Source organism: Ursus arctos, unplaced genomic scaffold, assembly GCF_023065955.2.
Source record: "Ursus arctos isolate Adak ecotype North America unplaced genomic scaffold, UrsArc2.0 scaffold_23, whole genome shotgun sequence".
NCBI lineage: Eukaryota > Metazoa > Chordata > Mammalia > Carnivora > Ursidae > Ursus > Ursus arctos.
Genome location: NW_026622908.1, coordinates 47,638,829 through 47,664,583, shown reverse-complemented (window position 1 = coordinate 47,664,583; position 25,755 = coordinate 47,638,829). Strand labels below are relative to the sequence as shown.

Genomic DNA, 25,755 nt, shown 5'->3' with positions numbered 1-25,755 from the left:
CATCTTGCTCCGAGTCCCACTGCCAGTCCCCCAGTCCAGCCCTGAATGCAGGGACTACGTGCTTCCGTCCTGGGCCTGGGGAGCCCCTGACTCATCAGACATCCCCTGCTACCGTCACCACTTTGCCTGGCATCGCGGTCCCACCTGGATCCCTGGTAGGGTTCTACGGTGTGGCTGAGGCCCGCATCTGACTCCTGAGTGAACCTAGCTCTACTGCCAGGCTCACTGGAGGCCAGGGCCCAAGGCCAAGAGAAACCCCGAGGGCTTTCCATGGGACTCACAAAGGGCACTGGGGGAGGGGCGGTGGCTGGTCGCAGCCGTTTCTAGAACTCTGCTGGTGTGTGCATCACCCGACAACTTGTCCCAAGCCTCATTCTACAAGGCGTGCACCCATGAGAACTGAGTGACCCCCTTGTCACAGTGACCTTCCTCAGAGTCTGAGTAACCTGGGGGCAACGTCCTCATTCTCCCCTGCAAGCTGCTTCTTCCGTGGATGGAAGCCACGTAGGTTCCACGACAGTCCAGCCTGTGCGGGGCCTGAGGTGGGGGACTATGGAAGCACGGGGCATGGAGCTTCGTGGTGGGTCAGCTTTGAGGGCAGAGCTCCCACCCCACAATCTCAGGGTGCCGCCCAGCTGCCAAGGGGTGGTCCATCCTCCAAGGGCAGGGCCCAAGCCTGACCTTCCTCCTCAACACCCCTCAGTCTGTGCTACACACATTCCGCCAGCCTGGGCGTGAATGCCACACACTCTGCTCATTCCTCGTCCTGGCGTTCACTCCCCAGTTAACGCGAATGTCTACAGGATAACTGCAAACCAGTGTCCCACGTCAAGGGGAAGACAAACAGAGGCATGCTGAGTGAGTCCTGCATCGTAACACCCCTTAGTTTTCACTTTTACACCTTCCTAAGTGAGGTTCGTTGCTTTAATTTTGGCGATCCCCTACAGTGACTAGCCATTGAAGGTAATTTTCTTAGCGACATTACAAGCGAGTAAACAGGATATTTTGCGTTCCGTCAGGGTTACTGTTTTCACAAGCATGCCGCCAGCCACGAGCTGATGTTCTGAGGACCCAGCTGTGCTCGGGGCACCACAGACGCACACACCCAGCTCCGCTGCACGCACTTCCTCGTCTCACAGTCTGTTCCACGTCTGCCAACCGCCGGCACACGTCCTCCCAGCGATGGCAGGGTGGGGCCAGCATTTTCTCCTGGGGGCTTTGCCCAGTGGGAGCAGCACAGCCCTCGAGGTGGTCCTTATATGTCTCCCGACCTGAGACCTTCAAGCCTCACATAAAAGCTGGCTGCGGCTTTTCTTCCACAAAAATTGCTCTTCAGAAACAAAGAGTTCAGAAGGTGTTTGGGGATTATTTTTGAAAGTGAAGATCGAAGTGGTCAGGGTAACAACTCAGCTCTCAGCACCAGGGAAGAGGCCCAGAAGGCCTGGGGTTTGTGCACCCACATGCTGGGTGCCCCATGTACTCGTGCACTGGAGGCGACCGGAGGGGCTTCCCGGTTACTCCAGGGCCGCAGCGGGCATGAGGCTGGGACCCGAGCCCTGCCTCCCTTTGTCCGCGTGCACAGCAGGCACCTGCGGCATGGGCATAGGGGAAATGAGCAGCAAAACCCGTTCTCCCGAGTTCCCAAACAAGATAGCATCGGCGCAAGGATGGTGAGAAGGTAAAGGACAATGGGTATCAGTCCAGAGGATCTAGGAGGTGTAGGAAGCAGGGAGTTGCCAGGGTGGCCAGGGAAGCTGCCCAAGGAGGGGAGATTTAGGAGAGGCTAGAGGGAGGCCAGCTAGCATCTGTGCAAAGGCCCTGGGGTCGGGCTCACCACCAGTGGCTGGAGCTGGGTGGGGAAGTGGGTGGAGAAGAGTGTGGGGGCCCTTGCAAGGGCTCCAGCCTTGACCCAAGCAGGACGGGACCGCTGGGCATTCTGAGCACCTGAAGGATGTGACCCACCTGCCTGAGCAGATGTGAGGCAGATGCAGGAGAGCGTGCAGAGGTGAGAGCAGGACTCCCAAGCCCCTGCGTCCTCGGTCCTGCCTCAGCACACATATCCCCACTCCTGTCCCAAACATCCTCTCCTGGCTGTTCCTCCAGCTGCACCTTCTCTGCCTGGAACCCTGAGCCCTCCGGGCTATGCCCAACTGCAATGCTTCTGGGGGGCTGTAATCACGTGCTCCGTGTCCATGCCCCAGCTCATCACCTGTGGCTGCTGGCGCTGTGTCAGAGCTGTCGCAGCCCCTGGAATGCTAGCGGAAGAGTCCTCCCACCGGCCCTGTGTCACTCTCTCCCCCTGCATCTCTGCCCCGGTCCTGCACGCACCTGCAGGGCCCCAGGGCATGGAGCAAGCAGCTCTACTGGGGGCACGGCCTCGTTCCCAGCCCTCTAGGCAGGAGGGCCTGTTTGTTTTCAGACCTCTTCTCTTTCACTTGTGTGGAGGCACGAGGGGCGCGAGGGGCCATGGCACAGGGAAGGAAGATGAGAAGCCATCCGCTTGGACTGAACGAGTCCCCCAAATTCGTATGTGTGACGGTGTCTGTAAGTGCGGCCGTTGGCAAGTGCAGTCCCCACAATGGGATGGGTGCCTTGTAGAGAGGCCCCGGGGAGCTGCCTCGCCCCTTCTGCCATGTGAGGACACGGAGAGGACGTCAGCCTCTAGAGCTGGGAGGAGTCTGTTGTCTACACCCCTGGCCCGGGTGTTGTCACAGCAGCTGGGACGGACTTTCTGAGGATATAATCACGTATACGGAAAACCAAGAAGAACGGATGGAAAAGCCAGAGCAGAGAACTGAGAGGCGGCAGACGGCGGCACACGAGCCAGGAGCCCTCACCCACCCTGACGACCAGCAGCTACAACAGCGGACACCACGGCTCCAGAGTGGCCGGGGCCAGGCCTAGAGCTTGACTGCCTGCCACTGGCTCGCTCTGGGAAGTTGGGGGCCCACCCGAACAACCCCAGTGGGTGCTAAGGGACCGGAAAGCTCAGCCTGTGTTCCCCGCGGCGGCACGTGTGAGGAGGGCACCTGCACCGGGAACCTCGGAGTCGTGGACACTGTGACAAAACCAGCTCCCCAGAGAGCAGAGCCAAGGGTGGCAGGAACCTGCAGGGACAGGCTTTAGGCAAGGGGCTCCCGGGGCAAGCTGCAGGGGCCGCAGGCTCTCATGGAACAGCACACGGAACAGCCTCCTGGACGGAAGGCCAGTAGCCTCCCCCAGCGTCCAGACCTGAGCTGCCAGCAACACGGGGCGGTGACCCCAGCCCTTCCCAGAGATGCCCCGGGATCAGATGGGCCTCCAGGGCCCCATTAAAACTGGGGCTTACGGGGGCGCCTGAGTGGCTCAGTCAGCTGAGTGTCTGACGCATTTCGGCTCCGGTCTTGATCTCAGGGTCCTGGGATCGAGCCCCACGTTGGGCTCTGTGCTCATCAGGGGAGCCTGCTTGGGGATTCTCTCTCCCCCTCTGCCCCTCCCTCGCTCACACAGATGTGTGTGCACTCTCTCAAATAAATAAGCTTTAAAAAATAAAAATAAATGAAAAATAAAATCGGGGGTCATGTGGCCATGGACCTACCTGCTGTCCTGTCCCCAAGCCTGGAATGCATGATTGGGGTGGACAGGCTCACTGCCAGCAGAACCCACTAGGGATCCCTTCACTGTAACCACTAGTTCAGTCAGGTGGGGAGCCCTGAACCCCAGGCCAAACCGCCTGTCTGAACCATGGCTTCGGGGATGGGCTGGCAGGGCACAGGGCTGCCTGCAAGGACAGCCCCGTCTAGACCCTGCCCCGAGCCCGGGCTGCGTCCTGCACATCCCACACCAGGACCATGGGGCCACTAGGTTCATGGTAACAGGCAGCACGACTCACATGGAGCGAGCCGGCGTCTCGCACCCTCCACGTGACCGCCGTCCCCAAAACAGAACCCATGCACCCCGTGTCACACACTTGTCTCCCAGTCGGTACAGATGCGTGGCACACAGGTGACGGGCACTTGGCACCGCGCCCCGTGGGGCTCACTGTGACTCCTGAACCGAGTCAAGCATCTCCCCACTCCCCGCCAGGTGCTTCGCTCCCTGGGGCCACGGTCTCCTGGGCAGTGCCCAGTCTGCCACCGACCTGTCCGTTCAGAGGCCCGCTCCGTGGCTGCGTCTCCACTGCCAGAAGCTGTCGGGCTCCGTCCCATCTCTGCTCGCACTCTGTGTTTTGTCCTGTTTTCACATTGTAAGTTCCCGCGTGGCGCTCGGTGGAGTCCGACACCGCGGCCCCTGAGGTCTGGTTCTGTGGATGCTCCTGCTGAGCCTTGCTCGTGGCTGCTCCCTGCTTGCGTGGACGCCTGCCCCAAGCACGCCCGAGGCCGCGTGCGCGCGAGTCTTCAGAGGCCGAGCCAACACCCTGTCCCTCTAGGAAGAACGTGCCTTGGCTTCCACCAACCCGGGGCGGCTTTCTCCCCGCGGGGCTTCCTGGGCCACTGTGGCTTCCGGCCGTCTCCTGTCACGTCCTCTGCGACGGGCGCTTTCCCTCAAGCTCGCCCTTGCAGCAAGCTGGATGCCAGTCCCTCGTCAGAAGACTTCAGAACAGCCGTCAGGCTGTTGGAACGGACCCAGGTTGGCTCACACCCGCACACCCCGGACCTTAGTACCTCCAAACACGACTGGGTGCCTGCCGCGTGCACGTTTGGGAACGTGCTGTCTGCTAAGCAGACAGATGACCGCCACCCCACCGTGCTGACGCTCCATGCAGCCCACTCACCTGCCTGGGGAACTCCTTGGAGCTCAGTGTGCCCACGGAGCTCAGGCTCCCCGGCAGTCTGGGTATTTTGTCTGCAGTTTCAGAACAGGAGCGCTCCTTGCTTCCTCACATTGGGCACGAGCACACACTCCTTCTTCTGCTGCTTTGGGTAAAACACATTCATGGTGAGGGTGCCTGGTGGCTCAGTCAGTTAGTGTCTGCCTTTGGCTCAGGTCATGATCTCCAGGGTCCTGGGATCAAGCCCCACGTCAGGGTCCCTGCTGGGCGGGAAGCCTGCTTCTCCCTCCACCTTTCCCCCTGCTTGTCCCCCCTCTCTCTCTCGCAAAAATAAATAAAACCTTATTAAAAAAAACAGACATTCACAGCGAGAGACAGCAAGCCGCGCGGAGACACTCTGCAGAACCCCACGGTGGGGGCACACCGCCGCCTCCCCTGTGGGCTGACTCCCCTCCCCTGCTGGCTCCGAGCCACGACACCCGTCCCCGCAGCCCTTGGGCACGCGTGTACAGCGGGAGCCCGGTACATCATGCAGGATGCTGCACTCCCTCCGTCCCCTGGCCCCGCGCTCCGGCCCCGCTCCCAGGCAGCAACGGCCTGAGAAGCGCTGCGAACGCACGGACAACGGAATCACGCCAGCGGCCCTGAGCCTTCTGTCGCTTCTTAAATTATTTTACTTACCTGAAAGAGAGAGCGAGCGAGCGCACAGAGGGAGGAGGAGAGAGAGGGAGAAGCAGGATCCCCGCCCAGCAGGGAGCCCGATGCAGGACTCGATCCGGGACCCCGGGATGGTCCTGACCTCAGCCGAAGGCAGAGGAGTAACCGACTGAGCCACCCAGGCGCCTCTCTCCCCGTCATTTTAATCGAAAAACAAAACTTCACGCTTGGTATAAGTATTTCAGGTTAATGTTCCAAACCCAGCCATTAGATTTCACCTTCACTCGGACGACCATGCACCTAGTTTGCTGGCGAGTAAACGCATCCTGAGCTAAATTAAAAACCACTCGGGAACAAAAATGGTAAAGTTTCATTGGAGAAGTTTAATTCTCTACTTTTATAGATATCATGTATTAAATTAGAAGGCTGAAAAGCAAAAATATACTTTACAATCAAAGATAAATCCGGACACTGGACCCCGACAGAAGCATCAGAAACACAGAGCTCTGAGAATCATTCCCACCAGCGCGCAGAGCTGCCGCCAGAGCCGGTCGGTGAGGGGAGGGGTGCCTCCGGGACGCTGAAGGGGAGGCGGGAGGAATCCCCGGCACACACCAACGTTCCGTCCTCGCTGACAGCGTGGGGGGGGCTGTATCTGGAGGAAAGGCCAACGACCAGCTCACGGAGGCCCCAGGGTCTGCCACCTGGCTGTGCATGGGGCCCCAGACACCAGCAGCCGCCCCGGCTCGCGGAGTCCGTAGTGGCCACGCTGCAACCATGTCATCGGCCTGTCCCAGGCCTGCTTCAGAGGAACTGCAATGTGTCCCCCCGCCCCAACCGGAGCAGCAGGCTGCCACAGGCCACAAGCCCGTAAGCAGGACGGCAGGGCGTGAAGAAGAAGAGCCTAACACAACCAGGGAAGGCCCTGCAGAGTGTGGGCTCTCTCTGATGTCACGGCGTTCATGAGGAAGGGGAGCACAAGTGACAGGGTTAGAGTCCCTCTCCTGCCAACCGAGGCCCCGTGAGTGAGCTCACCGCGGCTGCTTGCAGGGTTCTCTGCCTGTCCTAAGGAGCATGTCCCCCATGCAACCAGACGTCCCAGCAATGGGGAGGTGGGAAGCGGCACTGGGGCCTCTGGGACCTGGGGTCCTGCGCTGCGTGCCCGAGCAGGTCGCCCCCACAGGAGAGAGCTGCCTGCCCGACACTTTCACCGGTTTGGGAAGAAATGTGCTGCATGGCCACAAACTGTCTGAACCAGGAACTCACGCTCCACGAGAAAGCAGGGCTCATGCGTCCAAGCAAGCGGTCGGCGCCCACCGACTGGCAGCGAGTCCTCCCGAAGAAGCCTGGCCGGTGCGGTCACCGCGCCGCTGGCACGGCTCCTTCAGCCTCTTGTGCACAGCTCCCTGGCCGACCCGTGCCTGCCGGCAGCAGCACCCTCCAGCCGACGGGAACCCCCCCACCGTGCAGGGGGAAGGCAGAATGGGAGTCCACCCTCAAGCTGACCCCTCGCGGGGTCACGTCGTCAGGGCCCATCACCCCACAGCGGAAAGACCCCCTCCGCAAAGGCAAGTGGATCACGTGCGGGCTGCAAGCAGCACTCAAGACCTCTCACGTGGCTGATTTTCACGAGGTTTCCCCCCACTTGTTCCAGTCCAGTGGCCACGGCCGCCACGCAGCCCACAGTGCAGCACACACACCTCCTGCGTCCCGGGAAGACTTGGACGTTCACCGGACTGCTGCTGCTTTCACCACGGGACTGCCACAGCGTTCACTTAAATTAACGTCAGTAGTAAGTCAGCGGTTCCTAAATACCCTTTAATAAACAAACACAAAGTACTGGACCTGCCACCTCTTACCCCCGTTCTAAGGTGCTGTCCAAGCTGGTCAGAGAGAGGAGTGGCAACCCCTCGGAGTCACACCCCACGAAGCTGGCATGAGACACTGCGGGCAAAGGCATCACGGGGTCCCCGGGGCCCAGGATGGCCCTGACCAGAGACTGCAGCTGGGGACAGGCGGGCTGCCGGGCTCAGTGCACGCCGGATCCGGTGTGTGCTGCGTCCGTGTGGACCCTGCCGCTGGGCAACACGGAAGTCCGCCCGCCCGGGACACTGGCGAGCAGCCCAGAACCACACACGAGGACGTGAATTTTAATTTGATAGTTGTAAAAATAACCCCACATGAGCTGTTAATGTTCTATGTGCCTGAAATAATAGGTCTATCCCGGTTAAGTAAAATAACTGCATGCCATTAATCAAACCAGGAGGACGGCGACACTTTCTAAAGCGCTGGCAGAGGCAGGTGCTCGTAGAGAGCATTCTTGGGACAGCGTGCGGAGGACAAGCACACGGCACTTGAAGACACGTCCCCAAGCGGCGGGAGGGCGAGTGTGCGTACACGGGACACGGCCCACGTGCCCGCTCTGCTCCCAGCGAGGCCAGGAGGAGAGCCACCCACACCCACGCCTGAGTATGGTGGCGCTCAGTGGCCAGGGACCAACAACCCACATGCATCCCACACGAGGGTGAGGACTGGACTACAGACGTCCGAGAAAAGGCTACACGGGGCTCCTTCACGGGAATGAGGGGAGGGGCCGGGCTGGCAGGTCAGGACGGCCGAGGCCACGGGGTGGCCGGGGCTCTAGGACTCCTCGCCCATCTGGAGCAGGGAGTTGATGGCTGCGTCCCTGTCCCCTCGCTGGGCTTCCAGCACGGAGCGGATCACCTCCCGGTCCATGTTGGGGAACATGTCCTGGATGGCTCTCAGGTCCTCCTCGCTGCAGCGGGGCGGGGCGCTCACGGCTGCTGGGGGCAGGGCCACGGGCACCACGCCGGGGCTGCACACCGCCGGCACACCTGCAAGCACAGGACACAGTCTGGGGAACACGTGGCAGCACCAGCGCCTACGCTGAGCGCTGGCCCTGCGAGCAAAGACGTGCACCCCCTGCCCGCAGCCCCACGCACAAGTCCACTGCCTGCAGCCCCCCTCCCCAGCGGGTGCACACTCCACGCTGCCAGCTTAGAGCACACACGAGCTGCTCGTGCTGTGGTCCCGTCAAACTCCCGGATGACACCACAGAGGCCAATGTTCACTGACCGAAGGCCATAAAACGATTCTCCGTCAGAGAAGGAACAGCACACGGGACGGGAGGCCCTAACCGTCTCACATGAGCTGGCGACTGCGGGGCAGGCCGTGTCCCAGATGAGTCCCTCCAATGCCAACAAGCACGTGAAACCCGATGAGGCGCGCACCCGGAGCATTTCCTATCACGGGCCAAGGTGGTGAGACGCCAAGAGCCCAACTCTCCAGCTGACCGTCTGCAGGGTGGGTGGAATCACGGGGCAGAACAGCAGCACGAAGGCTCTCCCGCACCAGGCGGCGCCTTTCGCCATCCGGTGGGCACGGCCTCCACACCGCCCACGCACTACTCAGCACAGACAGATCCCTCCGCACACTTCGCAAAGGCTCTCACCCCCACCCCAGGGTTAACTCCCCTGTGGGACACCCACCTGTTGGAGGGCAGCACCTGCTTGGCAGGCCCCCTCCACGGAAGCAGGGTCCGCAGACACACCCCCCACATCACACGTGTGTATGCGCATGACACACACACACACACACTCAGGCACGCACACACAGCCCGATACTGCAGATCACGTGCATGCCCACAGGACAGCACACACTGCAGGTCACACGCGTGCACACGCGCACGCACACACACACACGTCCGCACACCCCTCGACAAGATTAGGGACCTAAGCTACTCTCAGCGGAGAAGACTGAAGCACAAGCCCCGTGCAGACACAGGCAGCGGGCGCAAGTCCCTGTTCGTAGGAGCCGGCAGGCGGCTCGGCCTCGAGGTCCAGGCAGAAGCTCCTTCCTCTCCTTGGTCACTTCCTGCAAGTAGGTGACTGTCCCAAAGCTTACAAATGTCCATCAAAAGAGAAGTTCAAAATCTCCATTTATGCAGAAGTCTAGCCTTTCCCAGAACACACATTTTAGGACAAACTTTAAAGGCATTTACAAAAGAGCTAAGGAACCAGAAAAACACGTCTCCTGGGAGAGTGGACCTTCTGTTACCCCAACACATTCTGGTGCCGTGACGCTGTGGCTGCGGTGTGCCCCCGAAAGATGTGTGAGTGAGACCTCGTCTGGAAACCGGGGGAGAGCCAGGCCGTCCGGAGCACGGTCCTGATGAAAGGGGTGCCTGGGCCACAGGCACACACCCCCCAGGAGAGCCTGGCCCTGGGGGCTGTGGGGGCCAAGGCTGGGCCATGCAGCAGAAGGGGCAGCTCTGCCTCAGCCTCTAGGGAGCGTGGCCCCACACACACTGATTCTGGACTTCAGCCTCCAGAAGGGACAGCAGACCTTCCTGCTGCTTTAAGCTGCCCCAGGGCACTCGCCCCTTCAGTGAACCCCGTAAGGCGCCTGTCCCTCCTCAAACCTCCAAGGTGGGTGGTCAGACCAGGGTCTCACACAGACCGTGCAATGGCTGCAGGGAAGGGGCAGGCAGGGGCCCCACGGAGAGCCCAGGAGGAGAGCCCCCCTGAGGCCAGGGAGGTGCCCAGCTGCTGGCCGGCTCCAGCAAGAGGGAGTGTCCTCCCCATTCGCTGTGCTTCCCGGGCGAAGAACGTCCCCTCGGTTTTCCCAAGTTTCCAGGTCTCTCCTGAGGTTCCCTCTTCCCACTTAGGAAGACGTTCTGTAATTCTGTGGGCGCATCCTGGCTGCTCTGGAGCTCCTGGGTCACCGGGGCCACCTCCTACTACTCATTGTCTGACCAGGGCTCACCCTTTCCCCCTTGTCTGCTGGACGGCACCCTGTGGAAACTGGAGTCCACGGCTCTCCCCTCAAGTCCTGAACACGTGTGGGCACCCTGGAGGCGGGTGCAGCCTCCCAGCCCCACCCCCTTCCTTGTGGGGCTGTGTCTAGGCTCCGGGGTAAAGGTCAGCCCAAGACGACACCCTGGCCTGGCACCAGCCGCAACTGCGCCATGAGGCAGCCTCTCTTCGCTGGCTGGGTGCAAACCCCATGGCATCCCATGTCACCCCAGCCCCGAGGCAGCAAATGGCCCCCGCCCCCCAGGCAGAGACCACAAGGCCCGGGGGCTCCTCCGCATCCCTTCTCTCGGGGATCACAGTCCTGCAGGGCCTGTCTACTGATGCCCAAACACAGTTCCCGCCTCCTCCACTCTGCACGGTGTCATGGCCGTTTGCGGCAGGGGCCGGTTGAGTCCAGTTACCGTCGCAGCCAGGGCAGAAGTAAACCAATGGCTAACGTTAACGTCTGAAAATTCAAAGGCACGAAACCAACCCAAGTGCTGCCACAAACGGCTACTTGACAAAGACGAATAAACATGACAGAACAGGGACGTCAGGGCACACAGCTCACTTCACCCCACAGGGCAGGACCTTTCCCGACGATAACTCACATGCTAGCTCATTCAGAGATTATGTTTCTGCACCTCCATAAAAGTTCAACTCGCCAACAGTCTGGTAGAAAAAATTCTATATCCTACAGACGTATAAAAAATTCAATGCTAAGACTGGACCCTCGTGTTTGGCAAGGTCCCTATGAGTCACACGCAGACCAGACTTAGCCTCCACGCTGCTCTGCGAGCCCCTGAGGACCGCGCCGGGGAGGGGAGCGGCACACACCTGTGATGGGCACGTAGCCGACGCCCTGCTGGTACACGGTGGGCATCAGGACCACGGGCTGAGGTGGCACCATCACGGTGGCTGGCAGCGACTGGAACACACAGAAGACGATCACGGGGTCACAGGAGAACACAGCACACACGGTAATGGGCACCCCAACACTGCCCTGGTGGAAGGCCCTGTCACAGAGCCAAGGCCGACTGACACGGGATCAGAAGGGAACGTGGTCCCGGGAAGCAGATGAGTACTTTCAGGACCCACACCTGTAACGCTTCCCAACTAGAACACTACCCGCTCAGTTAACAGTCGGGGTTACGTGTCCACGTGAAAACACTGGTTACATAATGAAACACTTAGGAGTAAAATCACGCTGATGTTGGCACCTGCTTTCAAACAGTCCAGGACTAAAGAGGGGGAACAAAACTCCGTCGGGGTGGGACACCTGCAGGAAACTTCCTCCAGGCAGTTAAAATAGCAGGGACACTGCCACCACCTTGGTGACACAAAGGTCCCAGACTCCCACCGGCCCCAACAGCAGCAGGCTGCAGACCATGGACCTGGCATGAGCCAGGGGACCTGAGGGCCAGAGGGCTAGCAGCTGCTCCCTTAAACTCCGTGTGGTCCTGAGACCCCTCCCTACCATGCAGCTGCCGCTCAGCCCGCCCCCCCCACCCCGCCCTCACCGTGTAGGACATGACCAGGTTGATCATGCCCTCCTTGTCGTCGCCCTGCCGGCCACTCAGGCTGTACCACTCGTCCTCCACCTTGCCCTGCCTCAGGGACTCGGGAATGGTGACGTGTGTCCAGGCGATGCGGTCGTCCATGGAGAAGGCCCGCTGAGGGAGACACGGGGCGGGGGGGGGCACAGGTGCCGCGGCCACTCAAGGCCCCACCTCCTGCCCTGAGGCCCCACCCACCACTCCCACCCTGAGGAACCCTCCCCACCTCCTCCAAGAGTCCTCCCCCAACTCCCACCCTACGGTCTGGCCCTGCTCCCTGGTCTCCATGAAGCCAGGAGGGCCTCCATCGGCATCTGTACAGGCGTGGTCTGGCCTCTGCCCACCCTCTCAAGATCCCTTCCAAGTCCACGGCCTACTGGGCAGCATGGATAGAGGGCAGGAGGCCCACTCCCTGCTAAGCAGGCCCTCCCTTCTACACCCCTGTGCTGAGCAAAGGGAGAGGAGGTGTAGGAGAGAGGAACCTGGAAGGAAAGAGAGTGCGGGGGCCGCCTCTAGGCCCTGCTGCCCAAGCGCCAGCCTTCTGGCCTCTCATCCTGCCAACCAAGACCCTGAAGCTCCCTGGCTGGGCCGCCCCACACAGGTGCTCAAAGGACCAGGCTCAGAGGACCAGGCTCAAAGGACCAGTGTCACCTAGCTGACACTCCCAGGGACACTTGGGGGGCTGGCAACTCCCCCAAGAACCCCATTCCATCCAGCGTGGGGTCGGACCCACTTTACATCCAGCCTGGTTGTGAGAGCCGGCCTCTGTTGTGCCTTTAGTTTGGGGATATGTTTGAGGCCTGGGGAAGGGGGTACAGTCCACACTGTCTCCTGAGAGTGCACGTTGTCCCTGTTCCTGGTGATGCTGTTTCCGAATGTAACTAATGAGGGGATGTGCATGGGACTGTGTACTTTTCACTGCCGCTGGGGACACCAGCACAGGACACCTGTCATGAAGCAATGACATGCTCTGTGTCTGGGCACGCCTGCAGCTCCCAGACAGCCTCAGCGGCAGGGCAGCTGTCGTTGTGGTGCGGCCACGCGGCCTGCACCCACGGGGCCCGTGACGGGTGGGCGGCCCTCTCACCTCGTCGAAGATCTCCAGGTAGAAGGAGTCCACGCCCGGGGGCACCGTGCACTGGATGACTTTATTCCAGCGAGGATTCTTGGCGCCGTTGTGGGCGGTGGGCGTCTCGTACACCGCGTAGCCCAGGCGCAGTCGGCAGTATGGGTCCATGCGGGTCATGCCGTAGTTCTTCGCCAACTTGGCCTGAAATACAGCCAACGTTACCGAATGAGCAGCCGCTGTCAGAGGGAAAGACACAGGCTCACCTGAGCTGTCCTCCCCCTTCAACTCATCAATCCTGGCGTTTGCCAGGGAACAGGATGTGGCCACAACGGTGATCCTGGGCACCAGGTGCAGAAGGTCACTGTTCAGGTCGAGGGAGCCACTGCACCACACGGGGCGGGTCTTCTCCAGTGTCACCTCAGAAAAGGCTGCGGGGGGGGGGGTCACAGGCAGGCTGTCCTGGGCCAGACCCAAGAGCTACACAGAACATGGGGCTCGAGAGCCAGCCTGGACCAACGGGCTCACGAGTTCAGGGCACCTAGTCCAGCCACCGCCTGGCTCCCCTTTCTGTTCTGTCTGCCGCCGTGGGTCACGAGTCCCAAGGAGCCTAACCTTCAGCCAGACAGGCTGCCTTCACAGGGGAAGAAAGCATGGGGACTGATGAAGAGGGAAGGCTCTGGCTGCCCAGGGTGTCCACTAGCAAACATCCTTCCAAGCGGATCACACACCGGAATATGAGACTGAAAACCACACAGACACCTGGGTATGACAGCGCCACCACAGCCCAGGACAGGAGGAGCGCAGCGCACTGCTGCCCACTGGCACCGGCAACGCCAGGCCTGCGCGCATCCACCAAGAGGGGCGCATGGGCAGGCGCGGGTGTGACGGAGCGCCACGCCCAAGGGAGGAGCCTCTCAAAGCTCAGTGACGAGAACACAGCCCAGTGGAACGTGGGCGAAGACCCACAGGAGAAACATGATGGCTCCACGCCGTCAGCCGTCACGGAGACGCAAGGTAAAACCCCAATGAGGCCAAACCAAACCAACCCTGTTCGGACCACGTGAATCACCGGCACCCCACACACAAAGAAGCAGACGATACACCTACTGGAAACCCAGAAAGAGGCCCCATGGGCCGTGGCGTGGACGCTTCCATCTGCAGCTGAGCGGAGGGCTGGCCTGGGTGTGGAGGCAGGGAGGGGAGAGGCAAGCCATGGGCACAACCATGGGGTGCTCCATGGGCGGGAACCACCAGGGACACACCCGGCGAGGGAGGCTAAGAAGCATGGTGGGGCCCCTGCAGACTGCGGTGGAAAGGCTTATCACAAAGGAAGTGGGAAGCCACGGGCCACTCCCAGGGGCCAGGCAGGCAAAATGGAGCTGGGAGGATGGTGTGGAGGGTGCAGACCAGCTGCTCGTGTGGGCACATGAAGGGCGGACTTTCGGAAACATGTGAGCATCTGAGGTGACCTCATAAGCCCCGAGAGTGTGGCCAGGTGTCTGGGATGCAGTCCCCTTAAAACCCACAGGATTTGAGAGGCCCGACTGTGACTCTGTCTGCCTCCCAGTGACTCCCCTTTCCTCTTGGTTTTACAGAAAGCTGTGGTGACCAAAACCACTTTAGATCCTAACTGTGCCTTTGGATTTCTTTGGGGTCCGTTCAGCTGCCGGGGCTTCCCTTCAGGCCCCCACCTTCCCCGCAGCCGTGGGGGCTGGGAGAGGCGTCCGCGTGAAGGAGCAGTGTCCGGCACCCACACAAACACAGGCATCGCTCACGAGTTATTTTTGCTATTTCTGGTAGAAGCCAGGGTAATCAGTATCTTTCACTTACATCGTTTTTCGTGTTTCAAGAAAAATTAATCAGAAAAAGTACCTGTCCACACAAAATGTGGAAGCAGCCGCAGCCCACACACCAGCTCGCACGCGGGGCCGCCCCCTTCCCCCAGCAGACCCCGGGGGGGCCGACACCCACCTGTACCACGGTGATGCTCAGGCGGCCCACTGTGCCCACCGCCCCTCCGTACTGCAGCTGCTGGGCCGCCTGTGCGTCCAGCTGCACCTGCTGCTGCGCGGCCGTGGGTGTGATGCGGAGGAAGTCCTGCGGGAGCTCGCCGACGTACACCTTCGGGGAGAGCACATGCGTTAGTGGGGCGGGAGCTCAACCACTCCATCTACAAAGCGAGGGGCCCACGGGATCGAGGGTCTCCAGCCCGAGTGCCTTGAACCACCAGGCTGCCCCCCGGCAAGGAGCCCTCTCTCTTAGCACACACGAAAACGCACCCCGGGCCCACGCTCCGGCCACTGACAGCAGGTTCTCAAGCTCAAAGTGGCTCCTTGACAGTCTCTCGGGCCGTGTTCAGGTGTCACACGCCCTGTGCCTACGTGTCCGCGATTGGCTTTCCCTGCAGCTGCTGGGACAAGCTAGGCCTGTGAGCTGCAAGGCCCTGGTCAAACCAAGCAGTGAGATGACATCGGAAGCTTGGATTTCTGGCTGTACAGAAAACGCCCAACAGCCCAGAAGATACCATGAAGCCCCAAACACCTCCCCCTTCTGCCTCTTGCCGAACCCCTTGTCCGCATGGCTGCCTGGCCTCACAGAGATGGGGCTGGGGACACGTCGAGTGGTGGACTGCGCAGAGACCCCATGGGTTCCCAGAAGCCAGTCTTCCAGGAAGAGGCAGCGGCTAATGCAGGAGTTGGCCGCCACACGTGGCAGTGGCCCCGGCCGAGGCTTCGCCTGCAGAGATGAGCAGAGCAAGACCCCGCCGGGTGTTCGACATCCGGACAGCCTGCACTCTGCTCTCTCCCAGGCAGGGTGGTTCAAGGTGTAGAGGGTCACAGTGTAAGGACTGCCCAGATAAACAGACAGCTGGCGCAGCCCCAGGGCCACAGATCCCCAGGGGAGGGAGCAGCAGAGCTACAGTGCAGGGCCCGGTGCTGCCTGCAGGGGTCCCAGGTCCTCCTTGGCCACTCCAAGGAAGGAAAACCCCCAGGCCTCTCAGTGAGTTGTGGCAAACTGCATTTACCGACAGCGGCCACTAGGGACCACTTCAGATGTCCATGCGCCAAATATCCTAAGGCCTCTATTGCTGGGGTTCTGGACTTCCAGATGACACGGATCCCGCAGGATTCCAGAAGGTTCCGCACCCGCTGAGCTCACAGTCACCACTGGGAAAGCATTTCTCCCCAGGCGCCTTGTGCTGTTTCATTTCAAACAGCCCTCGTAAGGTCTAGGTTTCTGTCCTCTGTGTCCCCACCTCAGGCCTGGAGATCATCCAAACCAGGCGCCAAAACCGATGGAAACCCACTCAAGACCCTGGGCTCGGGAGCTCTCCCCGGCCACTCCCACTTCGGTCGGCACTTGTCAACCTGGCGCTCCAACTGCTTCTCTCTGCAAAGTAAGAGCACCCTCCTCCTGGCCGTACCCCACACCAGGCCCTCTCAGGCGCCTAGTGAGGATAGCATCTCACAGCTCACATCAGGAGCGAACAGGCCCGGTGGGCCCGCAGGGGCCCCGAGTGCTCATTACAGATGGAGGGAAGCAGCAGCACCCGGGAGGCCCAGGGTTGCCAGGTGAGGAGGGCACTGCCTCCCAAGGGGTCTCGCAGGCACCCTTCCCCAGGAGTGCCACACAGCTCACCAGCAGGGCCCAGGGCTTGCCCTGGAAAGAAGGCTGCGCGCCCTCCTGGACAGCGGAGATGCTGCAGCTGGCCTGGTGGCTATCAGACCAAGGTCAATTGCCAGTTGCTGCGGGCAAACGGGAACCACACTCCCAGCCAGAGCTCTTCCCAGCAGACACGGGGCCGGATGCTGCCTTGCCAACCGGCCACGGGCCTCCCAGCGTCTGCCTGCAGGGGCCATGGCAAGCCCTGCCTGCTCCCGCGATTGCAATCTGGCAGACACAGACTCATGCTAACCACATTCAAAAGAAGAGTGCACACAGACCAAATTCTCATTTATTCTGAAAAATAACCGCACACCCCATACCACATACTACAGCTCTGAGAATCCAGCAGGGAACGGGCCATGCCCTTGGGGGGCACACCGGGGTGGGGATGGCCACGCACGTGTCTGCAGTGACAGTGGTGACATGGAGTGCTCAGGCAAGGGGACCATTATTTCTATTTCCCATCATCCCATCACCAGAATGGAACTTGCGGAACCACATTTCCTTTCTACTATACTCATCTGGGTTTCTTTAAGGAGAATACACTCCTTTTTAATGGAGGGGGAGGAATAAAACTGTATCAAAAGGTGAGAGATCAGGGCACCTGGGTGGTTCATTTGGTTGAAAGTATGACTCTTGATTTCGGCTCAGGTCATGATCTCAGGGTCCTGGGATTGAGCCCCGTGATGGGCTCCTTGCTCAGCGGGGAGTCTGCTTGAGATTGTCTCTCTCCCTCTGCCCTTCCCCCTGCTCTTGCGTGTGCAGTCTCCTATAAGTAAATCTTGAAAAAAAAAATAGGTCAAGCATCTAGTGTTCTTTTTCAAGTAGGTTTTAACTATAAACCCATAAACATGAAACGAGGATTTTTATGACATAAATTAACAGTGCAAACAGAGCACGGGAAGGGACAGAAGTCGAGTCCCCTGGCCAGCGCCAGCACTGACACATCGGTGGATGCGAGGTTCCTGAAAAGCCGTGAGGAGGACACCATGCCCTGGGGGCTTCTTGCCACTTGAGGGACAGGCTACAAAATCCCTGACTGGCAGTCCTCAGATGGCCAAGGTCCTTGGTCCCAGACAGCAGGCCACTGAGGGTCTGTGGCAGCTCCATGCCACGTGGGGTCTGGGCAGGAACCTGAGGACAGAGGGACAGTGAGGCAAACAAGGGGAATCCAAATAAAGCCTGGACCGAGCAGTCACGCACCATAGATAGGTCTCTGATTGTGACAGACGCACCCTGAGGACCTCACACAAGGTGCAAATACGCTGGGGCTCTCTGTGCCGTTTACAGCCGTCCTGGAACGCTAACGTGAAGTCTGTCAGAAAAAATGTCAACTTAACTAAAAAATAAAGGAGGAAACAGCGCTTCGCTTCTTACGAAATACTAAGCTCTTGGTTATGCAAGCAGCACCCCGCTGGCCCAGGAGCCACCAGACAGGTCTGCCCGCTGCTCCAACCGTGGGAGAGCCCGTCCGCGTGAGCAGAGTCCCACACCTGAGGTCAGCACTGCTGACAAAACCAGTCCACGCGTCGGACGGTACAGACGGGTCCGGGCGCCGACACGAACCCAACCGCTTCACAGACCAGCCGGGGCAGGTGGTCGTGAGCACTTGCATTACTGACGCAGACAAGTTCAGGGCTAACCCTGAACTATGCTTTTCCCATATGATGACGAAGGAAACGTCTGAACGGTCACATCAAAATGCAAGCTTTATCCTGGCTCAAAGACCGGAGAGTAGAGAGAATGATTAATCTTGATCATAGATAAATAATGGACATCTTAAACTGTCATTTGGCTCATGCTTACAACATGGATATGCTGAGTCCAGAACGGACTGTCAGCCGCGCACCAGCCGGGGCAGGTGGCCCTCTGGGCCTGTTGTCACTGTCCCTGCAAGCAGCGTCTTCCCCATCTCTCCTCGCTGCCCTGCACAGTCTGCAGACAGTGTCTGTCAGTCCGCGGCCTGTACCGACCCGTGCTCTGCATACAAACAGCACTTTTCAGCTAACGCAGGGCTACACTCAAGCTTTTAGGGGCGCCTGGGTGGCTCAGTCGGTGAAGCGCCTGCCTGTGGCTCAGGTCACAATCTCGGGGTCCTGGGGTCGAGCCCCACATCGGGCTCCCTGCGTCTCCCTCTGCCCTCCAAACTGTGCGCGTCTGCACGCACGCACTCTCTAATAAATAAAATCTTTAAAAGAAAAAGTAATAAAGTTTTTAAGTTAAAAGTTAGGTTAAAAACTGAAGACCAATTAACGCTTTGTAACTGTATTTCTTGAGCAACCTTCAATGTATTTACCTATAAATTACAATGTGTCAAATTATGCACACGAATCAGCAATTTATATAAATACAGTACCAACGTAATCAAGAATTTAAAAATTCATTCAGCTGTTATTTTTCCAGTAAAACACCTTGAAAATTTTCTTAGAAAATATTTTTAGCGAACTTTTAACTTTTGTTTGATACGTGAAAATACTTTTAACCTCCTGTTCTTTTCGGCGCCCTGACATAGTGATGGGGTGGAGCCCTCCTGTGGCACACAAACTAACAAGAGAACGGCGGCCACAAGGCAGAGCTCTCGTGTCCGTGTCCCCCACCAAATCAAAGGCCACGTGACGCCCAACGAAACGCTGCCGTGAGGAGCAGGAGCCCAGGGCAGACCGCTAGCTACCGTGATGCCTTCCGGTCGCTCTGCCTCGTCTGGGGACCTGCCCTGCCTTCTGGGGCCGGCGTCACCCGTGAGAGCGCAGGTGCTCAGGGCTCCGGAGCCCCCACCCCGGTCCCAACACAAGTGCCTCCTTGGTCCACAGCTAATCACTCGGCTCTCGGTCCACATCGCTCGCACTGGAACCACAGCCAAAAGGGACAAGAGACACACAGAAGCCCACGTGGCCACGAGCTGTAGAGGGCCTGAGGGCCAGGCGGTGAAGTCAGCAGCTCACAGCACAAGGAGCGTCAACCCTGGGGATGGTATCTGGTGGGCCACGAGCCCCGAAGCTCCCTGGCGTCACAGGGGCCCGCCCTGCTGAAGGCCCTGCAAGGGCACACCTGCCCCTAGAGTGACCGGGGCCACAGCTCAGCGGGCTCACCATCTGCCCAGGAGGAATGGCCTGTTCCCCAAGGGACTGCGTGAGGGGCGGCTCTGATCTCCAGCCTGGCTGCTGACAGAATCCTCGCTGTACAAGCCAAGGAGCCGGGCGCGCCGGGCCTCCCGTCTGGCTCCCCTGGCCCCTGACTGCAGGCTGTGACAGCCGGTGGGCCAGTCCGGCGAGAGAGGCGGTGTGGGGGCGGGGCACAGGCTGTGAACCAGACACGACTGCTGAGGGGAGCACCCTGGCACTCTGGCCGGAGCGCCCGCAGGGTGCGGCCACTTCAAATGGGATGGAGGCAAAGGCCGTGGAGGGGTCTGAGGGAAGGAAGGGCCTGCTCCGTCTGTGACATCTGGAGCAGCCCAGGGCAAAGAGCAGCAGAACACATGGATCTGCTGTTCAGGGAGCAGGCTGGCAGGAGGCAGGGAGTCACTGTCGTGTTGGGGACCAGAAGCCAGGGTCCCTGAGAGAGAGAGGACACACAGAAAAGAGGAGGAGGAGCTGGTGGAAGGAGGTCCAAGTGGAGACAGGGCCTCAGAGCAAGGAGAGGCTGCTGTCACCTGGCCCACGGGGAGTGGCCGTTTCCAGAGGGCCCGAGAACTCACCCGGGGGAGCTTCCGAACACCTGAGAAGAGCTGCTGCCGTGCCCTGCTCGAGCGCCCTCCGCCGCGGCGCATCACCGCCTGCGGTCCCCAGAGCCTCCAGGGGCCTTGCTGCCATCAACCGACCCAGCCGCCCTTCTGGGGGCTACAGCCCCGAGCTACCAGCCCCCCAGCTCCCACTGCCCTGCGGGTGTTGAAGCAGAACGGGAGAGGGCATGCGGAACGGCAAATGGTACGCGCGGAACTGCAGGCAAAGACGGCCACGAGGAAGAGCCTGGTTTCTGGAGAAATGAAAACTAAGTCCTCGGCCCAGCAGTTCACCTGTTCAGGTACTTCCCACAGGCCACTGGGACAAGCGCTCCACACACACGGACTCAGTCCAACCTCGTACAAACGTGAGAGAGGTTTACACGCGAGGCCGCCGAGGCTCAGCAGCCGGCCCACGAGGGAGCTGTCAGTCAGGGACAGCAGTGGTGACCCAGAAGGGGGGCGACGAGGGCGTGGGTAATGCAAGAGACGCGGAGCTGGGAAGGGGCAGGAGTGTCAACCGCAGGACAAACACGGCGCAGTAAGATCCTCGCGTGCAGGGCGGGGACGGCGGTCACACGAGCACCACGCGAGCAAAAAGGAGTTGGAGAGGGGCGCTCCCGGACAGAGAGACTGGGAGAGTCTGACACCAAAGCAAACTCGAAAAGACAAACTGAAAGCAAAAGCACACTGGTCCCCCGGTGTGAGGGGCAGGGAAGGGTGCAGCGCCCGGGCTGGGAAGGGCCCCCAAGACCACACAGCCGTCAGGAGGAGTGCAAACACAGCGGCTGACCTGACACTGAGTCCGCACGGCACAGTCGCTACCACAACCACCAAGAGAATGGAAGTCCGTGCATTTTCCAGACCAGGACAGAACGAAGAGCTGAATTTGAGAAACTATTTAATCGCCCCAAAGAATGCAGGGAAAGACTCGGAAACAGAAAGGGGCAAATACGAGCACAGAAGACAACGGCGGAAGGAAACGTGTGTGCGCGACTACATACAATTACTTAACGTGTTCCAGCTAAGAGACAAAGATGCTTCTTAGATCTGACTTTTTAAAGATCTAACAACATGCTGCTGACGATAAACCAACCTTAGACAGAAAGACGTGTCGTCAAAGAACGAAGACACAAACACAAAGCAGATATTCCCACACTAGCGTCAGACCAAGTAAAAAAGGCTCCGTGCACCGGAGAGGCCACCGCACCCCGAAAGGATCTGACGGACAGAACGTGCAGCAGTGCCAACCCTGGAAATACCCGCACTCAGCTCGGAGAGGCCCGAGGGAGAGGCTGGGGCTCTCTGCCAGTGGGGCAGACCCGGGCCAGCCAGCAGGGCGAGCGGGCAGGCCACGGCGGGCAGGGTGTGTGCGTGAAGCCCACGGGCTCACTGCAGGGCCTGAGAAAGGAAACACTGCCACACGCAAGCCTAAAGAGAAAGCCAAGTCTTCCCTCCCAGTACTGGAAATCGACGGGCAAGAGCTGAGCACTTCCTGACCTCTCCTGCACAGCTGCCTTTCTGGACAAGCAGACAGCAGGCTATCTTGCAAAGCCATCTTTGCAAACAGTCCCAGTTAAGAAACAGAGAACAAGCCATAAAATACAAATATCACCCTTTGCCGTCCCTAAAGAAGTCACTGATCGAGTAATAATTACCAATACCTGGACGTTATTATTTACGTTTACCACTTATTCGTATTTATCTGTATGTTTATACATCCATCTATATTTATACACAAAAAGAAGGTTCTTACTACGTCATCTGTCAAAAACAGTCATCGTCAACAAGGCTGACGAGGACCTGGATGGCCTCAGGTCACCCGAGTGTCGCCCAGCAGACCAGGTGGGGTCAGGAGGCTCTGAAAAGGCACCATGAGGAGGAGGGCTCTGCACTCGTCCTGAACCCACTGACCACCAGCATGTCCAAGAGGAGGATGGAGCGGTCTTGGTCAGCCTGAGCTCGGGGGGCCCACCCACACATCTGTGAGGGAGGCTGGAAAGGCTCCCGCTGCCTCTGACTGAGCCTCGACTGCCATCCCCACAGGCTGACAGGCACCACGTGGTTTAAAGCAGCGTGTCCTACAAACTCCCTGAGTTCTAACAAGGAAGGCAGAGGCCCATCAGGTGCTTCTGAACGGTCTGTGGACTGGACAGAAAAAGGATGTTGTCACAAGAATACTAGCAACGTGCAAAGTGGGGGCAACAGCACAGGCCTGGGGCACGGCTCAGTGGCGATTCAGGAAAGGAACTAGCCTGAAGACACAGATGCCTGAGAGCCATCTGAGCCCCACCGAGGGGAGCAGCCAGCACTGCCCCACCCTCGGCCCACCTCCCCCAGTGCCTCAGGCTTCTGAGCACAAGGACACAGGAAACAGCCCGTCTCCCCTACCAGGCAGACTCCCCTTCCTCCTTCACGCCCCAAGGACGCTGCCTGCCACTCTTCTGTGTCGAGTGGGAGGCGGTGGTCAGACTTCAGAGTACAGCCCACACGCATATAAGTCCAGGTTCTGGGCTCCCTGGAGCCCCGGTGGAGACGTGTGCCCTGCAAAGGGATGCGGCCCACAGGCTCCAGGCTAATGCTCAAGAGAGCTGCCCAGCCACCCACCACCCAGCACCTGAGCCCCGCCCAATGCCCCTTCACCACCACCTGCTGGGATGGCTGAGCACCCCGCCTCGTCCTGTGCCCACACAGCACCCAGCGCCCAGTTGAGTCGGGGCACCCTGGCTATAGGAGGAGGCCCACCAAACTTGAACAACTGCAACACAGTCCTTACCAGGACTGCTGAGCCCAGAGGGGAGCAGGGGGCACTGAAGAGGCTGTGTGCCAGGCAAAAAGCTTTCTAAAAAAATTAACACTGTAGTGACCAGATAAAACTCAAGCACCCAATCCTGCCTGCAGGCCTTTCATCTGGAAAAGCACCCTGGCCATGCCTGCTGCTCGCACTGGCACAGGCACCCACCCTCTCTGGCCTTGCAGCAGCCCGCCCACCCTCTCTTCCTCCAGGCCCACCTGCGCTCCAGCCCTAGCCCCTCCCCACAGGCCAACCCCAGCCACACCCCCTCCTCCTTCAAGTGTCAGGTTAGGCGCCACCTCCCCCCAAAAACCTTACCCACCTCAACCACAGCCCGTGACAGGCCACCTTCACATCTAAGTCTTGAGTTAAGACCCACAGCTCTGGGGCACCTGGCAGGCTCAGTCGGTTGAGCATCTGACTCTTGGTTTCAGCTCAGGTCATGATCCCGGGGTCATGGGATCAAGCCCCTCAGACCTGGTGCTCAGTACAGAGTCTGCTTGTCTCTCTCCCTCTGCTCCTCCCCTGCTTGCATGCTCTTCTCTTTCTCAAATAAATAAAATCTTAAAAAAAAAAAAAAAGAAAGAAAAGAAAGAAAGCCCACACCTCTGAGCACGCAGCTCACCAGCTCACGGGCTGTCTCCCATGCTGCACTGTAAGATCCTGACAGCGGGCACCACACCTGGGTGTTCACCATAATGTGCTGACCCAGATACCATGACCAATAACACTGGTTGAGGAAGAAGTCACATGTCCGGCGCTGGCACTCAAGACCCCAGCCACAGACAACACCTTCCTGGAGCCCCCAGCAGCTCCGGCCCAGACCTGACATTACTACGTGTGTACGGGTCATGGAGGGCACCCCTAAAACACGCCTGCCGCGCAGGTACTGCACACCCACCCACACATGTAAGGCCGCAGCACTGTCACCCGTGCCAGGAAACACCATACGGAGTGAGACAGACTGGCAGCACTGGGACAGCACGGGGCCCACGTGGGTGAACACTCTTGGACGCTTCCGCTCCCTCGCTCCCGAGTGTAGGGGCTTCAGCTTTATGCTGTCACAGAACTGAGTGTTCCCCTGGTAACGGAATGAGCTGAGCTCTGTGGAGTGCTCCCTTCACACCAGACACTGCACCCAGCTCTGTGCGTGTTTACTCTCAGTCCCACACCACCAGGGAAGTCCCGCACAAGGGCACTGGGTTCCCAGGAGGCTGAGGACACATGACAGGCCAGGGAGGGGGCTGTCCTGCCGGACCATTAAGCCCACTGCTCCTGGGCGGGGGTGTGGGAGGACAAACAGGAGCCGCTAGTCTGGTTCCCTTACTCTCCGATCCGGCCAGTTGCATAAACCTAAGAAACCGCTGGCAGCAAACCCACTGTAATTCGCTGCGAAGACGGAGCGATGGAAGCCACAGTTGTTGTCCAGAACGCTCCCCACTGGCTCCGGGACCTCCCCACACCCCAGTCCGACAGGAACTGTGGGTCAGGTCCCCTTCAAAGCTCTCAGAAAGAGCACCTGTGCCCAAAGGGGAGTTCTGACAAAACCTGGGTCTTCCTTGCCACCTCAGAGAAAGCATTCTGTGAAAAGATCTTCCTCCAGTGCGCTCACAAGGTCCCTGCACTTCCAGCGTGAAGGCTGAGAAGCCCTGGGAACTGGGAGCTCCCCGTCAGCAGCGGACTTGGAGATCACAGCAGAGGAACCTTTTTTCCGGCTCAAAAGGACCAAAACGCTCCCCTGCTGTGCATCTCGAGCCGCTGTCGATAAAAACTTCAGGTTTGTTGACTTCAGTGTTGCCCCTGAAGCAGTCTGAATGGGCTGCTGGGGGGCCACCTTACCCCCGCGCCACCCTGAGCCAGTCTACACTCGCTTTCCAGTGCTGGGGACCACACAGGAGCCCTCCGAGAGAAAACTGGGAAGGGCACTCCCAGGTCCTCGGTTCCCGCCCTCTCATTTGCAAATGAAAAAACTGACGGTGTGACAGGTGGCCCCTAACTGGGGACGCAGCTGGGCTAATGCGCCTTACTCTGCCGGGAGAAGTACGGACCATCTGGGGTTCAGGGTCCTCCGCTATACAGAGACACTTGGGGGGGCTGCTCCATGTGAGGACCATCCCGGGCACATGGGACCCTCCTCGATCCGGGGAACCCACCCGGGGTGCGGGGCCTCCTCCGTCCGGGGCCCCGCCGCGCCGCCGCCCCGCCCGGAGCCAGCCGTCGGGCCCTCCCCGGAGGCTCCGGAGCCCACGCCCGCCGCCCGCCCGCAACCTTACCGGCCCGCGCTGCGTGCTGACGGTGGTCGCCATGGTGTTACGCGGCCCCCGCCTCGACCACCGGGAGCGGACGCGCTCACGACTCTCGGCGCCGGAGCCTGCAACGCCGACTACTGTCCCAGGAAGGCCGCCGCCGCCACCGCCTCGGTCAGCTGACGTCTGGCCCCGCCCCCGCGCCGCTCACTGCGCAGGCGCCCCGCCCGCCCCGCCCCTTCCGACGCCGCACGCACGCGCGCTCCCGGCGGGCGCCTGCGCAGTCACTCTCCCCGGGCCGCGGCCCCGCGAAATGGCTCCCGAGCTGGCCGTACGCGCATGCTCGCCAGCGGACGGCCAGCGCCGGTCACGTGGCCGGCAGACACTTCCCCCGCTCCCGCTCCCCTCCCCCCGCCGTGCGGGGCGTGGTGCTGCGGCCGCGGAGCAGAGGGGCGGCGGGGGCCTGGGGCGGGCGACCCCGGGGT

General features: G+C 60.0%; 1 protein-coding gene across 1 annotated transcript; it reads right to left on the bottom strand.

Annotated features, from left to right (window-relative positions):
- Positions 1–5,770: 5,770 nt before the first annotated feature.
- TOLLIP (toll interacting protein) lies at positions 5,771–25,484 on the bottom strand. Its single transcript, XM_026482889.4, has 6 exons — positions 25,298–25,484; positions 14,818–14,967; positions 12,865–13,047; positions 11,742–11,894; positions 11,059–11,149; positions 5,771–8,262 (listed from the first exon to the last, which is right to left on the bottom strand). Exons 1-6 carry the CDS (start codon positions 25,328–25,330, stop codon positions 8,048–8,050), a joined length of 825 nt encoding a protein of 274 aa, XP_026338674.1. The 5' UTR covers positions 25,331–25,484; the 3' UTR covers positions 5,771–8,047.
- Between the last annotated feature and the right edge of the window lie 271 nt (positions 25,485–25,755).

Coding starts and splice junctions, on each gene's coding strand:
- TOLLIP (XM_026482889.4), bottom strand. CDS start 25,330: ATGGCGACCACCGTCAGCACGCAGCGCGGGCCG. Junction 14,968..25,297: donor TCAGCACGCAGCGCGGGCCG/GTAAGGTTGCGG, acceptor CTCTCCCCGAAG/GTGTACGTCGGCGAGCTCCC. Junction 13,048..14,817: donor TGAGCATCACCGTGGTACAG/GTGGGTGTCGGC, acceptor GCTGTATTTCAG/GCCAAGTTGGCGAAGAACTA.